The sequence below is a fragment of the Rhea pennata genome, chromosome 1 (genome assembly GCF_028389875.1).
Source record: "Rhea pennata isolate bPtePen1 chromosome 1, bPtePen1.pri, whole genome shotgun sequence".
Lineage (NCBI taxonomy): Eukaryota > Metazoa > Chordata > Aves > Rheiformes > Rheidae > Rhea > Rhea pennata.
The window spans coordinates 75,286,510-75,303,532 of record NC_084663.1 but is presented as its reverse complement, the minus strand read 5'-3'; the positions used below and the strand labels follow the sequence as shown (position 1 = coordinate 75,303,532).

General features: G+C 38.9%; 2 protein-coding genes across 3 annotated transcripts in view; both read right to left on the bottom strand.

Moving 5' to 3' along the window:
- BMAL2 (basic helix-loop-helix ARNT like 2) overlaps positions 1-1,892 on the bottom strand; it is a 34,282-nt gene extending 32,390 nt beyond the window's left edge. Inside the window, exon 1 of the mRNA XM_062592085.1 lies at positions 1,713-1,892. Within this exon, the coding sequence (XP_062448069.1) occupies positions 1,713-1,773 (61 nt within the window). The 5' untranslated portion in view covers positions 1,774-1,892. The remainder of the gene's footprint in view (positions 1-1,712) is intronic.
- Positions 1,893-10,340: 8,448 nt separating this feature from the next.
- Positions 10,341-17,023, bottom strand: part of STK38L (serine/threonine kinase 38 like) — a 48,598-nt gene continuing 41,915 nt past the window's right edge. For both annotated transcript variants that reach the window (XM_062592073.1, XM_062592064.1), the window contains exons 12-14: positions 16,510-16,605; positions 15,678-15,769; positions 10,341-14,137 (exon numbers count right to left, since the gene is read on the bottom strand). In XM_062592073.1, the coding sequence (XP_062448057.1) occupies positions 14,010-14,137; positions 15,678-15,769; positions 16,510-16,605 (316 nt within the window). In that variant the 3' untranslated portion in view covers positions 10,341-14,009. The remainder of the gene's footprint in view (positions 14,138-15,677; positions 15,770-16,509; positions 16,606-17,023) is intronic.

Genomic DNA, 17,023 nt, shown 5'->3' with positions numbered 1-17,023 from the left:
AGAACAGTCTATTTATAGGTTAACTTAAAAGTACAACACTGGATTTGTTTTTAATACCATGAAATGGTGAAAAGAAAAATTACTACACCCTGAATTACAGAAATGAATTTTAGCCAAACATATTAACATGGGCAACTGATTATTTTATGCATCTATTTTTGTCTATTTTAACCATTCACTCATAATAAAGTAGTCAAGAATCATAACTTAACAATTAAATAATACAGTTAATAAATCTCAAACACCAAGTATTTAGCCAAACCTATTAGTGTATTAAAAAGTATGACTTTAACCTGATAATGAAGAGATACTACACAAGCCCTTGAAAGATTACCCTGCTTCCCCAGTCATTTCCAGGTTCAAATCAGGTCGCTGATAGAAATCTAGTCTCATATATCTTAGTTCATTACTGAAAAAAAAAGTACCTTGCCAGCAATGCAGTGCTAAAGAAATTGAGGAGCTAAAACTTCCAAGTTTTACATCCAAATTATTGTGAGTAAATGCTGACTTTGTCAAGTCTGCTGCAGAACTTCCTTGGCCTTAGCAGGCCCAGGCATTCAAGAAGGGAATTTTCAAAGTATTGATATTGATTCACTTCCCACAATCACCCACAAAGTGATTTTCTTCTTGCAGTGAATTTGACTCTTAGCTGATCTGAATTGTCCAGTTCAGAGTGCGTTTTTCCTAATGTGCAACAGAAACAAAAATACGTTGCTCAAATGAAAAATGACTGAGCTGACCTGGTTCTATGCCAATCTTTAAGTCCTTTACATAAATTGATATAAATATATCTTTTAAAAAGTAAATTGAAAGAGATTTCGTCTCTTCAAAATATATTAGGAGAATAAAGAGCATAAATAAGAAAAGAAAACACAGTGCGTGTAGCACAGGTTCTTTCACAACATAACATAAAAACCTATGGTTCATTGCTTTCCCATGGCTGTTCTTATAGGAAAAGTCCACATATTTTGATTTTTATTTAGATTTCATACCACAACTAACTGTATATCAGAAAGTGCATATTACATACTAAGTTAAACACAAATATTTTTAGTCCAGATCACTTAAGTATGATGACACATTTATAACTAATAACAAACCTAAGCAGAGTGTGAACATTTCTTTGGGAGTACACAACATAACACCATTGGGACCACCACTGTGTACCTTAACTAGACTTAAACTAACTGCACCTTAACTAAACTAAATGGGGAAAATAGTTACTGGAGTTCAGGTCGAGACACTGGGCGAGAGACAACAGCATAAAATCGGGGGAGCAAAGAATGAAAAGCGTTGATACTGGAAACGTAACAGCACCGCAATGGAAATAGAAGGCACACGGCTGGTCACGGCCTGCGTGGGCTCCTACACACGCGGGAAGGGAACGCTCCGCACACGGCCACGCACGGACTACAGACCCAACGGCCACGCAACCCCCTGACGGTCGCACAGGGCTCGCTCGTGCCACACCACGCAGACAAGACAGACAGACAGGCAGGCAGGCACCCCCCCCACACACCCCGCGTTACCCAACACGGACAGCGCACACAGACACGCGCGCCACGCGGCCCCACGGACACCCCGACCCCCACGCGCGAGTCTCGCCCGCTGCGCGCCCCACCCGCAGCCGTTACCCCGCCCCCCACTCCCTCCAACGGCTGCTCCCGCTCGCGCCTCCCCCCTCTAACCGCCGCCGCCTCCCCCACCACGACCTTCCGTTACTCGCCGCTCCTCCTCGGCCCCCTCGGCGCTTCCCGCTCCTGCCTCGGCCATGGCGGGCTGCCCCTGCCCCGCTCCACAGCGCCCCCGGCACCGGCGGCATGCAGGAGGTGAACTAAGGTGAGGAGAAACGGCCCGTCCTGCCCGCCCAGGGGAGGGTTTACAGACGCCCCGCTAGGCTCTTCCCTCCCTCCCACCCCCCTAAACCCCGTCTCCGGCGCCGCCTCGGCGACCCCGCCGCCAGCGCCGGCCCCCTCCCTTCCCCTCCCCGGTTCGCCGCGGCCGGCAGGACGCTTCTCGCGAGACTTCCGCCCGCGCGAGCTCGCGCGTGGCGGGGAGGGAGAGGGCGGAGGCGGCAGCCCGGCGCGTGGGGCGGCCGTTGGGCCAACGGCCGCTGAGGGGCGGCGGGCCGAGCCCGGGTCCCAGCCCGGCGGCCCTTCCCCGCGCCGCTAGATGAGGAGCGCTGAGAGTGAGAAGCGGGTGAAGGCTGTCGGTCGTCTGCAGCCCTCCCGGCGCCGCGCGGCAGCCCTGTTGCCCCGAGGTGGCTCCCCTCGGGGCGTATCGGGGAGACGGGTAGGGGACAGGATGCTTCTGAGCCTTGCAGTCTGGGGCATGTGTAAACTAACGAAAAAATAGAGGTAACTTTTACCAATATTTTAAGTTGTATTAATGGACCTGGATTCCACTGGATGCTCAGGGTGTAGCTATGTTTTTAGCTTATCAGGAGTGCACTTCTGAAGTGAATCTACCCATCATCCTCCTTGTGCTTTAGTTCACATCCTGGAGTGGTCTAGGAGCATGTGAACCATATTCTTTTCGTACAAAACGTAAACTTAAGAACACACTTAGTGTGCCTCAACTGCAAATGGGCATTCACTCCATGGGACCTCACTGGAGCTTATCTGAAACTAAGATCTCTAAGACACATACAGTGTGGACATTGGGACCTCAGCGACACTAGTTCTGTTTGACAGAACTACCGTTTTTCTGTTACCCTACATGTTAATACAGCCTCTACTCACTCAGTTCCAGGCCTGTGTGTGGCAGAATAGACTGTTGCCAATGCCTGATACTTCCTCACTTCTGCCATCTTAATGGGCTGAGTAACTGCTTGCTTCTGCCTGTTGAACTCACATATGAGGGAATGTGCATGTACAGTACAGGTGGTATTACTCATCAGTAAGGCTGGAGCCTCATGGATCTATGTGGAGGAAGCTACTTCCTCAGATGTACTGTACGGTGGACTTTCAGAGTTTTTGTCTATTATTAGTAATAGGGGTGTTCTTTGGACCTAACAAGATGTACTAATAAAAATGGAACATTGGGCTCACTGACTTTCTGCATAAATAAAGGGTGCATACAAATTACCCTGACTGTGTGCGCATTACAAAGGACTGTCATTGAGGGCTAGTTACATTGACTATCTTTTAGAATTCAGTATCTCAAGAATTGCAAAGAACATTGCATTCTTCAGTCGTCTGCCCTAGTGGTTAATATCTGAACTGTTAAAATTTATATCTTTCAGCTACAGAGCAAATGATTTGTTCATTCAGGTCTAGAAAGAAAATAACTTACTATAAAAAGAAAAAATTTTCTTAGCTGAAAGTGAAAAGAAAAATATGCAAAGTACACTAAAAAGATTCAATTGCTCTTACTCAAAAGAGGAATATTATTTACATAAGTATTTTCCTAATTAGCTCTATTAATCCATTATGTTATAGGAAAAAACATGCATATGAATGCCAGATACCTGGCCATGTCAATTAAAACTGCAGGTGTGCAAAGGGTTAAGACAACCCATGAGTAATAAAATTGTTCTTGCAGAAATAAATTACTTGAGAGACAGATTTCTGGAAGGTGATTTTCTTCAAAGGACTACTCCTTCAAAGGACTATTCATGCACAACAGAATAATGAGTCTGGAGCTGTACGAACAGTTCAGAAGGACTCCTGTAGTAATGTTTTTAAGTACCTCACTGCTGCTGATAAGACTACAAGTGGTTGCAGCTGTTTATAAAATCACTGGAAACTATTTACTACCGAGTTTCTTAAAAAGCTTTTTTTTAAAAATATGCAAATTAGGCAGTGCTACTAAAGAGTTTTACTATAGTTTGATCTGTCTGGCTGGATGAAAGCCTTACATGTGAAAAGTAGCCTTTTCTATGTCTGTTTTCTCTGTGTAGCTATGCTAACACTTCTTCTTAGAAACACCAGTACGCTGAAACAGAAGTCTCCTCAAATCTTTGCTTGTCTGTTCCTGTCATCCCTTTAACAATCTCTTTTAAGACAACAGTTTGGTGTTTTCTTGGTTTTCATTATGTATAAACGTGTATGGTCAAAATACTTCATAAAACGTAAGAAAGTAAATCTTCACAAAATGATGTGGGCAAAATCCATTTGACCACCTATAAATTTAGTGTAACATAGTGGAGGATGAATAATTTCCCTAGTTACTGTTAGAGTTGGGGGAAAGTAAAAGCCAAAGATGTCTTTTCATTTATAGCCTTCTGAGATTTAAACAGAATTTAGTTGCCTAAACTGCAAGCTATAACCGTGAAAACTGCTAGACAGTTGCAGTCTGCAGCTCTTGGTGCCATCTTTTTTTTACCTTGAAGTTCCCAAGACATGTCAAGTTCTGCTTTAGTGCATAGCAGAAATATCTTGTCCATGTAAGAGTGGGCAGCTCAGCTTATTGCCCATAGCTAAGCCCAAGGATGCATTAGAAATGGGTTTTCTATCAATCATAGTCTCCTGAAGGTCTTAGATTCCAAGTTCGTTAATACCTACTTTGTGCACTCTTAGGCCTGAAAAACATACATTTGATCAGAATTGGACACAAACATAGGATCACATTTTTGTCAAATCAACCAGCACATGCAGCACAGTGCTTATCAGCTTATTGTTTCATGCCAGCTTCAAAGTGGCTGCAGGAGAATGTATGGCATTGCTGTCTTTGAGAAAACCATTACTATTGATACACATTTATTAATATAGAACAACTGGTATTGAAATAAATTTCCAATAAGTTGTTCACAGGCAGCTAAAATGTCATGTTTGGCCCTGCCAACATACTCTTTTACCCCAATTTTGAAGCTGGAGCACCCTCTTACAAAGTTTGCATCATCAGCAGGCACCCAACTGTTAAGGAGAATTCAGAAAACGGGTAAATTGCAGCTAGTCGGTCACACTGGTTGAAAATAGTTCAGATGGTATAACTGCAGAAAGTTGAAGATGGCCACTCTTACAGAGTTCAATGAATTAAAGATATAAATAGTTCCAAAAATATGTATGTTAGGCTATCAAATACAAACTCTCTCCATATGAGAACATTCAATGAGGACATTCAGAACTGAGCATGTCAAATGCAGGTTTTTTTTGATAAAAGCTGACTTACTAGAAATGGTGCTAGTTTATCGTATTTACTTTTCATTTAATATTTTAAGGGCAACAACTGCACTTGTAATGCAGTGAGTGCAGAATTTTTTGTCAGTTTATCATTTTACTGGGCCAGAAAATCAGATCAATCCCTTAGCAATGTTTCTGCATGTCACACTTTCTTTATTATCTTCATATTGTAGGCATTTCTCTTCCTTGCTCGATGTCACTTCTCTTGTCACATACTGCTTATAAGCATAGTGCATTGCCAGTTCATTAACACAGATTTGAAACATTGTCTATTATTCTCATTTCTTGAGTCTAAAGTAGGGCTTGGGATTTTCACTGAACATTTCATATATGACAGTAACTGGTGTTCATAGTGTATAGTAAGCCTTGTTTCTTAGCAGAGGAGGATCCTAATTTACTGTAAGGCACTGATTTTTAGTAGGCCATACTTGGTATTTTTGCCCTGTTCTTAGGTGAGTACTTTCTCTTGAATAGCTTTTAGCAATAAAATAGAGAACAAAATGCTTTATGTAAGCAACAGATAACCTCTTTTTTTCCAAACAACTTATACAACAACTTGCTAAAGGGAGAAAAAATAATAATCAAATCTAAGAGCAGTTAAATAATAGTCCGTCACCAAGCAGTAAAAGAAAGGTGTCTGTATTATTGCTCCTTTTTTTTTTCTTTTTTTCTTTTCCTTATAGATGGTTAATGAAATCTGAGGCCTAGTGTATCTTAGCACAGGACAGGAGGAGCATCCAATCAGCTTTTCTTTGACTTATCATCCTGAAAAGGTTGCGAATTGCTCTGTGTATTTACTGGGGCCAACCTAAATTCATGTACACTACTTTTAAGATACCTGTTTCAGAAGAAGAGAACGATTGGAAAAAAGCATTCCAGCCTGCCTCTCCTCTCTGAAAGAACATTGAGAGCTCTGACTGTATCAGTAGTAGACTGACTTACATTGCCTCATGTAAAAAAGATATTTAGGTGACTACTTAGGGTTAGCTAACTAGCTACCTTTTCCTGCTGGAATTTAATACCAATAAACTGAAGTTACTCAACACTCCTGTAAATGCAAACAGATTCTTCACACTTTCTTCGAGAACACAAGCAGAACCCCTCAGACCAGGGTTCTACATGGCTCAGACTAATAAAAAGAATACCTGTGTCCTGAATCGTAAGTGCTTTTTATAAAGAATGTGTGAACAGACTAATAATTTGAGGAATATGAATGAATACAGTTTTTTAAAAAAGTCTCAATCTGTTTTTAGAATGTTTTATGCTTTCCTGGAGCTCAGTGGATTACATTTAAAGGTATGGCAAGAAATTTATTGAGATTGCTAAAATTCTCTCCCTAGAATTCTGTGGCTCAGTGATTTTTTTCCAAGGCATTCATAAATTAAAGGGAGCTGAAAACCTATACTTCAAGGTGTTGAAAACGTATGCAAATCCCCAGACAAGGTAAAATCTCATTTATATTGCTGGAAAAGCAGACCAAACAAGAAAGTCAAAACATCCTTAAGGTCAATACATTCCTTTTTTTTTTTAATGCACTATATCCATTAGAAAAATATACTGTCATTTTAAAGCAAATATTCTCCCCCAAATCAGGAGTCATCTGCTTTAAAACTTATATAAATGGCATAATTATTCTGTAATCAGCATGTAACAAAATAAGCCTTTTAAAAATATTTCTATTCAATAACAACTGATACAGAAGCCCTTCTAAGAAGTGAAAATCCAGCTCAAAACAATTCAGGTTTTGACAGCAACAAACTGCACTGTATTAGTGCAGTTCAGAAACTACTGAGTAAAGTTACATGACTTATATTACGTAGTATGTCAGACTGGATTGCCATAGTGGCATCTTCTGGCTTTAAAGATCTATGAGTCACTGGACAAATTCCTTTCATGATGAAACAAGTTTAATTTGCTCTTTGAACTCCTACTCACTTCCTCTCAAATCTAAGTATTGGGGCAAGTGAGTGAATTCATTCTCTTTGTGATTTTTGTAACAAAATTTAGAAAGTCAAAAAGATAAGCGTTTTCAAAAGTGTCAAAGTTATTTTGGAGTTCTAGTTGATGAGGTTTGTGCTGTAAAGTTTAATTCCTTGTAAACCTCTTAACTAAAAGTCGCTCAATTTGGTGGTGCCACTTTTGATTAAAAAAAAAAAAAAACTTTTTAAATAGCCTTTTCATTCCTGGCAGAAACAGGTGTTTTCTGAATACCTAGCAATAGCCTAATACATGTTTTTGCAAAACAATATTACAAATCTCTACATAGGAATAAACAAAACCACTTAGGGGGCTGTGTTTAGGCAATTGAAATGTGCCCACGGTGTACAGCCCCACAAGCTGGATCCTAGCTCACTAGATGATCCCATCCAGCCCAGTGCCTTTTCTGCTATGGCTAGAAGAGAAAGAAAGCAGCTATGAGGGCAGCGTATAGCTTAAGGATTAAAAACATGTTTTCTTGCACATGACCAGTATCTAAACCGCTGAGCTGCTATTGTCTCATCCATCTTGCCTGCACAGAAGGTCCCAACAATATTTTACATCACTGTCATATACTTCCTTGGCTAAAACAGTCCTGTCACCCATAATACACATTCCAGTTCCCTTCCAGTGTTAAGATCCTCAGCTTAAACATGTAGTGTAGGAATAATGTAGAGATAAAGTAATGTAAACCACCTGAAATATATGCTACTAAATCATGACAGAATTAACTGAAAACAGAAAGCCAAAGACTTGCACCCAGAGAGCTAATAACTATATCTAACATTAATTACCCAGCAGAATTGTACCTATTGAATGCAAGGTGCTCATTATTCACTGACTGTGAACTTCACAAGTCAAGGAGTCGCACTGAAATGTTTACTTCTAGAATATCATTCAAATTCCATGCTATGGACAAGTCTGAGTCAAATCCCACAATAATGTACTATGCTGTTTCAGAAAAATATATTTAAATAAAGCAATAAAGCCTTTATGTGGCAGTGAGGCAAAGGAAATTTGATCTGTAACATCTGCAGTTTAGAACAAATTGTGCATTTTGTCCTTGATGCATTAGTTTAGTTTTGTTGATCAAACAAAATAGGTAATGCTGCTTCTTTAATACCAGCATTGCCATGCAAGTTTTGTTTTAACCTTTGTATTTCAGGCCAAAGTGAATCCTCCTGAAGTACTGCTTTTCAACCAGTGGAGTTCCATGTATAGTGTAATCTTTCTGTGCATTCATAAAGAATCTAAAACCATTGCATCAGCAAACAGCTTGCTTTTGAGATCATACTTGTTCACAGGTTTTCTTGGGTTGTGGATAGAGATCTTTTATCAACATAACAGAGAGCTTGATGAGACAGAAAACCTGGAGACATGTGTTTCAGTGTCTGGTTTACCAGTAATTCACTATGTCATGATCCAAAAGTTGCTAAAGCTTCTATGTGATTACTTGTTTTTATTAAACAGATGTATTAAAATCATAGGTAGACTTTACAGGGAAATTAAGTGTCCAAGAGTAGCAGAGCCATTACAGTTTTTGGCCCTAGAGATGTCTGTGTTTGAATTAGGGCCTCTGCGTTGACCCGTCAAGTTCTGTAGAGTTGGCACAACTCTACACACACACACAAGGGCACAAGGGATACATCCAGGCACCAGCTCCCTGTTTGGATTAGTGTTTATTCATACTCTGCATCCATACAGAGGTGCAGATTCTGCTTAAATCCCTGGAAGGACACGATGTATTTTACACACTTGGAGTGTATGTCACACTTGCTATCTGCAGCTGCTGTCTCTCTGTCAAAACATGGAGCAGGGGTGGTGGCAACACCCAGCTTTTACACAACCACTTCAAGATTACAGCATTTACTTTGCTGATGCCATCGTTTAGTTTCTGAGTCAAAGCCAGGAGATACAGAGGCAAATGAAAGATTTGTTTTTTGGATGGGGGAAGAACAGACTTCTGGAGCAGGCAGGAAGTAGATGGGGAGAAACTGTTACCAGCTGAAGGTTGGGGACAGTGTATATAGAGGGCAAGTGTTTCCAGAGAGAGAAGCAGTAGCAGGAAGTGGCTCACTGGAAACATATTTAAAGCAATTGGTGTGGAAACAAGATGTGGTATCATAACTTTTCATCTTTGAAATTCAGCTCTTACGTAGGCATTTTAAAACCTCTGTGATACTTGGAATTTATATATATGATAAATAAAATTACCATTAAAAAGCACGTTAAGCACTGAATGAACTACAAATGCATCCTTGTCTTGTCCAGCACTTGTAACCGGTGTTGTCATCCCTGCCAATAGCAAGCCAGACAAACTAAGTGCCTCCCTTCTCTCCTCACAGGAAGATTGTCAGAAACAGTTTATTGTTCAAAGCATAAATATTTTGCTTATGTACATGGAACACTTTGTGCAAGAAGAAATAAAATGAAAAATGCATATCGGATATTTGCAGTATGTTTTGTAAACACAGAACTATAATATATTTTTAACAGTGGTTGATTAAAAAAAAAAATTGAGCGTGCTGAAGGCATAGCCTCTATGTTCATCTTTAAAGTGCCATATTTTTGAGGAATATCATATTTGGTAATTCAAGGCAATTAAGAACTAAGCCTGTGTTCTCGTATGCTATGTAACTCAGTGAGAGATGGTATCTGGTAACTGGAAGAAAAGTGTGATCTCATTAAATAGAATTGGTAAAATTCTGTTCAAATTGTATCAAACTACTGAGAGCAGTGACTCTGAAACAGAGAGTTATTATTCACTGGAGGGCTACAAGGAATGCCAGTCACTAGCTTCTAGCTCCTCTTTGCTTTCAGATGCACAACCCTGTAATAGCGTTTTATATGTCTGTTTTACTGTTGTATCTGCTGCAGCTGCTGTAGACTCGGTAAGAAATCAGGAACAATAGGACAAAATTATTTCTGTAATGAACTGAAGAACACTCGACCTATAGAAGCCTTATTTGACTAAATTATGGTCTATGGGGAAGAAGAAAGGGAATCTTTTGTGAAAAGCAATAACCACTTCTAGCCTCACATGATTGCAGCTGGTATAGTTAAGGCAATTTTTACCCTCTATAAAATCTGTTGGAGAGTTTTCAGCACTGTCAATGGAGTTCAAGTATCTCAAACAAAGTATTTCAGTTTTTTAAATGTCTACCATTCTGGAAGGGAAACAAATCCAGTCCCTTCAAATAAAGTACACTGGCATAAAAGCAATAAAATAAAAACTGCAACTTTACAAAAAGAATGCTACGTTTATTTTCAAATGCTGTAAAAAGCCTCATATAAATTTTTATAATGCTTCTATGTAACTTTCCCAACCACAACTAGTGAAACAGTCTAGGAAAAAATATAGCAGTTGCCATTTAGACTCCAAGAATGAGCTGCTGTAATATAATCAACATTAAAAGGACAAAGTACAGTATGTTACAATGCTTGTAATTGCTCATATTATTGAAAAAATGAGAGCACTTTCTAAGCATTAAGAGTATAACCAGGCTAAACTGCAGGATTCCCTACTTGTTGTTGCAGAGGAGGAAAGTCACCCCACTGTAAGGAGCCCACACAACACCCTTTGTACTGCTTATGCCCCTCTATCTCCATAGTGTGGAAAGCTTCCAGCAAGCCCCTTTGCACTTAGGTGAATTTACCTATATCAGATGCAGTTATCCCATACTGTATCCAACAACTCAGGTGTTTAACAATTGACCTGTAAAAATTACACTTATATAACTCTCCAGCAAGGCAAATTAACAGTGCAAATGCAGTATCAACAATGTGACTTCCGAATCCTGGCAAAAAATTTTTTTTTTTTAAAAAACTCCTTTTGCACATGAAATAACCTTTGCTGATGTCCTGGACTTCAGGCTACTCGCTCACGCTGATTAGAGAGGGAACCAAGTGCAAAAGCTCAGTTGTGTTTTGCAGTCCAAAATTCCTTCCCAGTTTCAGGGTATTCAGATCCAGAATTTGGGTTCAGGCTCGCCACTTCCACTGATGCACTCAAGACTTCCCTGCTGGAGTAGGTTAACTTCCAAGAACAATTTGCATACACAATTCCACACTTTAACAGAAGTTAACAAAATATACTTCCAGAAAATAAATTTTCACATGGTTGCAATCATCAAGCCATTTCAGGATCTTTGGTACTCCAAGAAAAAAAAAATAATGGCACAATGACAAACATTGCCAAAGGAAAAAAAAACAGCCATTCAAAAGAATAAGACAAAAATAAAGAAGCAAAAGATATGTTACACTTCCATTCTTTTTGAAAGCCAGTGTAGATTAACCTTCTGTTCTCTTTAATCCATTACAGTGTCACAGCTTTACCTTTAAAAAAATTCCATCATCCTAAAAGCAGTAGTTAATATTCTCTTTAACTTGACTTACTGGTTAAAATAATGCCATATTTTCAAAAAAAAAAAAAAAAATAAAAAGATCAACTATTGCAATACAGAAGTGTTTCCTAAATAGGCTGCAGGCTGTTCCTGTAAGGATATAATTCCTATATGAGCACTGATATGATTAATCATCTGCAATTTTATATGCATATTATCTTTAGTGTTACAAATATAAGAGTTGAGCTTTTTTTCCAAGGTTGTAAACCAGTGAGTATGTACAGATAGAGTTTTTTAATAGATAGCTTTAAGTTAAGTGTATATTTATCTCCCCTCCCCCAAATCTCACTGGAAAAAAAATCATCAGTATTACTGAGCATTTGCAGTTTCCATGAAACTTATCATGTCTTGGCAAGTTCAGGCAAAGATTTCTTTTTATATTACACAAACAGGGTAACTGTGGTCTTTTGAAATGTGTTGTTCACAGAAATTTCACTTCTAGTGCACATAAGCCCCACAAACAAGATTGAGAATTAAAAAAAAATCTTTTTAAATTTAGTTTTAATAGCAGTATCCTCTGGGGCCAGGCTTACATCTTGGCTTATCCCTAGGAGATGACAAAATAGTGCCCTACTAGTTCTAGGCCACTGGTAGAAATAAGTTGTAAATATAAATGTGCTGTAAGTGAATTACAAGTCTTGGATGGTTATAGATGACCTTTACTTTGTTGACAAGGCTAAAAAATATCCAGGAAAAATTTCAGAAGGATTCTGTCCTGATAGTAGTCAAGGGCATAAATTCGTGCAAGTTTCAGGAAGAAAAACTGGGAGATGATAAGCTGTTCCCATGTAACTCAATCCTTCAGGCAAAAATTTAACTTAGCCATATTCTGATACAATATTGTATAAACGGAGTGGGCCTAGAGGCATTGGATATTCCTCTTGGATGAACTGAAGACTGAAATTTTTCATAGAAAAGCAGTGTAAACAACAGATGTTAGATGTTTGAAGGGAGACAAAATATTGAGGAAAGACATCACTTAGACCCTTAAGCTTAGCAACTGTTGGATCAGGGAAGACTAGACACATCAGTAAGCCACCAATGCACAGGAATCTTTCTGCTAAATGGGCTTCTGTGCAACAGATGAACACCCCGGTGTGTTTGAAAGCATACAAACAATTCAGAACAATTGCTGTCATGGTGCCTAACAGCAATATTTATTTTTGTAATGGCTTTATAAATAACTGGTTCCATTTTGCTGAAGGAAAAAAAAATCAGCCTAATGGAGTCTTTCCTACTACACGCCAAAACATCCTATGCTTCACTCTAGTGGGTGTCCTGGGGTGCCCTAACATGCCTTTCGCTACCATTCAAGGCTAACTGTAGGATGGAGGAAGACAGTAATAGTGACTTTGCATGTTTGATCACTGGAATATTGTTCAATTACTGCAAATCTTTCTATCCAAAAAAGGACATTAGATCTCCACCACACTGTGATAAATTCTACGTACTGCAAACAATGTGCTAGTACAGGCAGAGCTGTAGATAAATTTGCCAGCAACCACATAACGGCAAGCTGCCAGCAGACCTAGCAGAAAGAGCCCCATACCTGCTGTCAGTTTGTTACGACTCAGCTCTGGGCAGCACAGCATTTAGAGGCTCTGCTGGCTTCAGGCATGGTTGGTTGTGGTTTCTGGTGACTGGTCTAGACTCAGCTGATCCCTTCAAACCCCATGGTCCAAATTTGAGAGGGATGCTGGAAGAACGTCCATTTTTTCTTCTGAATTTGCTAATAGGTGTAAAGCTCCATCATCTTAAACAGAAATACCTGTAACTACACTTTGAAGCAGAAATGCTACTAAACAGACCACAGGGACTGTCTCACTGTCACACACAGGGGATAAAGGGAAAAAAAAAAAAAAAAAAAAGAGAGAGATTAGAAAAGATTAGGGGGGGATCTGCTATTACAGGCCTCTGGTGGGAAGGAATGAGGCAGGATACAAGTAGGCCCCAGGACACTGCTATTTTAAATAATCAAATATTGCCATGCGCATGGAGTATCTGTAGACCACAACTGCAACACCTTTGAACAACTGCTCAGAGAATTTTGCAAATATGGGCAATGCTTTTCTATACTGCATATCTAAAAACCACCAGGTAAGCAGTATAATAACAACGCTGCATAAAATGATATGTTTTTGCACCTGGGTGGATTAGATGGTTTACAGTACAAACAAAGCCACAGTACAGAGAGGCTTAATTAACCGTTATACACATATAGGCAGTGCAGTTACAAAGGGATGTACGTTCCTTTTATTCCAGTACCTTTGTATAATAAAGTTAACAAAAATATTCAAATATTAAAAAAAAAAAAAAAAAAAAAAAAAAGCCAGCTGGCACTGCCAACTAATTCCTGTAGTAGTCTTAGAAATCCTAATCCTGTAGAATTTCCAATGTGAAATTGATGCGCACCAGAGTCAATGTATTGATAACTAACGCCAAGCGGGTCTGGTGATGCAGCTACCTGAGGTTTGTATTTATTTCTTTTGTGGGTTTGTGTTTCGTTTCACAACTTCCCAGCTTTCATGTAGGAAGGGATCGAGCCACGCTGTGTGAGCCCTTCAAACCTCTTGTAGGTATAATTGAGGAAAACCCAGTCTTTGGATTTGTAGTCAGGTTCCGTTGTGTTTGGCACTGGAATTCAGAAATAGAAGTAAAAAAATAAATAGAAAAAATCTAAGAGCAGTACTACTTATAAGAGGGCTTTTCACAAGGCACTGAAGTAAGTAAGTGTGAACTTCATTTCCCTAGTCATCAAGAACCCCCTGAAGAAATTTGGTTTTTATTAAGGTCAGTGGCATTTGGCCACTCTATAAGCTCAGAGTTATATTTGGCCACTCTGCTCAGAGTTATAATTTCAGCATAAAATGTTACTTTTTAGCATGCGTGCACACCATAACAAACTCCCATCCCCTGACAGGAACCTCTCCTACTACCATGAGATACATGATTACTAAAAATGTAATGTTTAGGATGCTTCATGCATCTTACATACATACAGCGGCATCTTCACCACAAATAGAAGAAAAACAATATCTATCCCAAGAAAACTACATATATCACACATATTTTGCTTTTCTAGGACTTCCTCCCTTCTTATAGTGTCTGCAAGTCTTCTACAGCAATTAGGAGGCCTAGTCACCTTTTATTTAAGAACAACCAACATGGCTTTTATGATAGTTGTTACAGTGAGCTTTAAATTTAGCATTCTAGTGGTTGTTTTTGGAGTTCTACAACAATATTTTCTACTCCAAGTGCCAAAAATTCAGGTGTTAAGTTCATATTGAGGTATCTAGATGTACAGTAACATTTTCAGTGATGCAGTGCATCTGAAATGCCAAAAATAATACAATATACTTTGCATTGCCTAAATATGGACTTAGATACCTAACCTTAGGCACTGGAGATTGAATGCTTTTGACTTAAAAGGACAGATTTCTTCACCATTAAGTAAAAGCCATTTCAGGGAAGAAAAAAAGCTTTTTGTTAATTCTGATGTTTGCAAGCATGTCACTTATCTGTAATTAATAATCGCTGTAATGTATCTGCCTATCTTTAAACCATAAATATTTCATTGAAAACAATGGAATCTGTAAGAATTTGGTACCTCAGAGAATCAGGCCTTTTATATAAAAGAATTTCCTGCTACTCACCAATAGGAAATAACATTAAAAAAACTAAATGATTTGTAGAGCCACTGAAGTTCATAAATTGCTATGTTAAATAACTTACAGTTGGCTCTTATTCATCTGTCTTTAAAATTTCTGCTCACAAATATGCTAAAATTCATGTTTGGCTCAAAACTCAAAAGTAAAGATCTAAAGTAAATCAGTGCATAATGTTTTAACAGAATTTGGTTAGACAGATAATACAGTAGAAAACTGTACTGTTTTCTATGTTCACCTGTGTGAAAATAAATGCAAACCATTTTTACTAATTAACTTAACAGTTAAAATCTATTTGGTCCTTTTTTCTCCCCAAGCTCTACAGAAGCAGAAGCCACAAGAGTTTATAGGTTTACATTTATACTTGAAAGATACTCTCTAGATCAAGCTTGTATGTTGCCTGGGTTTGGATATCAGAAAAATGAATACAAACAAATAAAAAGTTCATAGAATATTCTGATATATCAGAGATTAAAAAAAGGGGAGGGGATTTAAGACATCAGTCTCACCTGGCTGTAAAATATCAGATTCAGGAAATTCATCAAAGTTGGAAGTATCGTCGATGCTTTTGATTTCTATAGGGATTGCAGCTGGTCTTTCCCTACACACAGAAATAAATCCAAGAACACTGAGTACATGACAAATTAAGTTCTAGTTTTGTCTAACTTAGCTTTTTATAATTACAAAGGCTCTTATTTAACACACAAAGGTCCACTGAGTCCTTTAAAAGTATATCTGACTTGTGTGCTTTACAATATCATGGAGAGATTTATTGGTCTCCTAGCAATAGTCTTAGCAACCTTGGGGAAAACATGCTTTTCTACCAGCTAAAACTGCATTCCACATTAATGTACCACATAGCTATCGCTATGATCTTTGCTGTTACCAAGAACCATTGTGGTTACTCTCGTTTCCAGATGCAGCCTACCCAGCTGAGCAGGATTTTGCTCCCATTTGGAGTCACTAGACATTTGCTTTACAAATTCAGCTCTTATCCCCACTATAATAAAGTCAACTACAGGAGTAGCTGCAAAGCCTGTTCCCACTGGAAGAGCAGCTGCCTAATGATATCTGAGTGTAAGTCGGGAACAACATAGCCATCCTACCACAATTTCTTTCCATCCCAGGCACTCTGGGCCAACCTGCAGCATTTCAAGATGATGAAACCCTGATCAGATCTATGGACGTCAGCAAGGCCTGAAAATCTTGGTTCCCACACACTAATTGGTAGCAATTGCCTTTCAAAATAGGGGATAAATTGGGGAGAATTATTCTTGTCATCATAGTGCAGGAAATCCTCGCTTTCCTGGCTTTTATTCTTTATATAAAATGGATATATACCTGATATGTCCCCAGTCCACTCCTTCAAAGAACGGATGGCTTTTTATTTCTTCTACTCCATTACTACCAATTCTATTTTCTGAGTCAGTACAAAATCTGAAAAAGAAAAAATAAAGAAAATATTACAATAAAAGTAGACAGAAGCAGCAGCAAATAAAACTGCTATCAGGAATTCCTGTATCAGGAATTTGAGGAATTAAAAAAAAAATCCATCACTTATGAAACAGAAAAACAGCACATTGCATCTAGGAGAAGAGGGAAATATTAGAAGGAGAATATCATCAGAGTCCCAAAACAGAAGGCCACGATGACAGTAACTTACACTTTATCTAAACCCTTTCATTCCCATCTTCAAGTTTCATTAAAAGTTGCTGCTCTGCCGGTCTTGCAAGATGAGTTTGGAACGGTGCCTTCTCAGTCCCTACCACTGAAAACTCCTCTGCACATTCTCGGCCATTTAAAAAGCACGTTTTAAAGTCAAGCTCACAGAAACATCCACACTAAGTAAAACAGG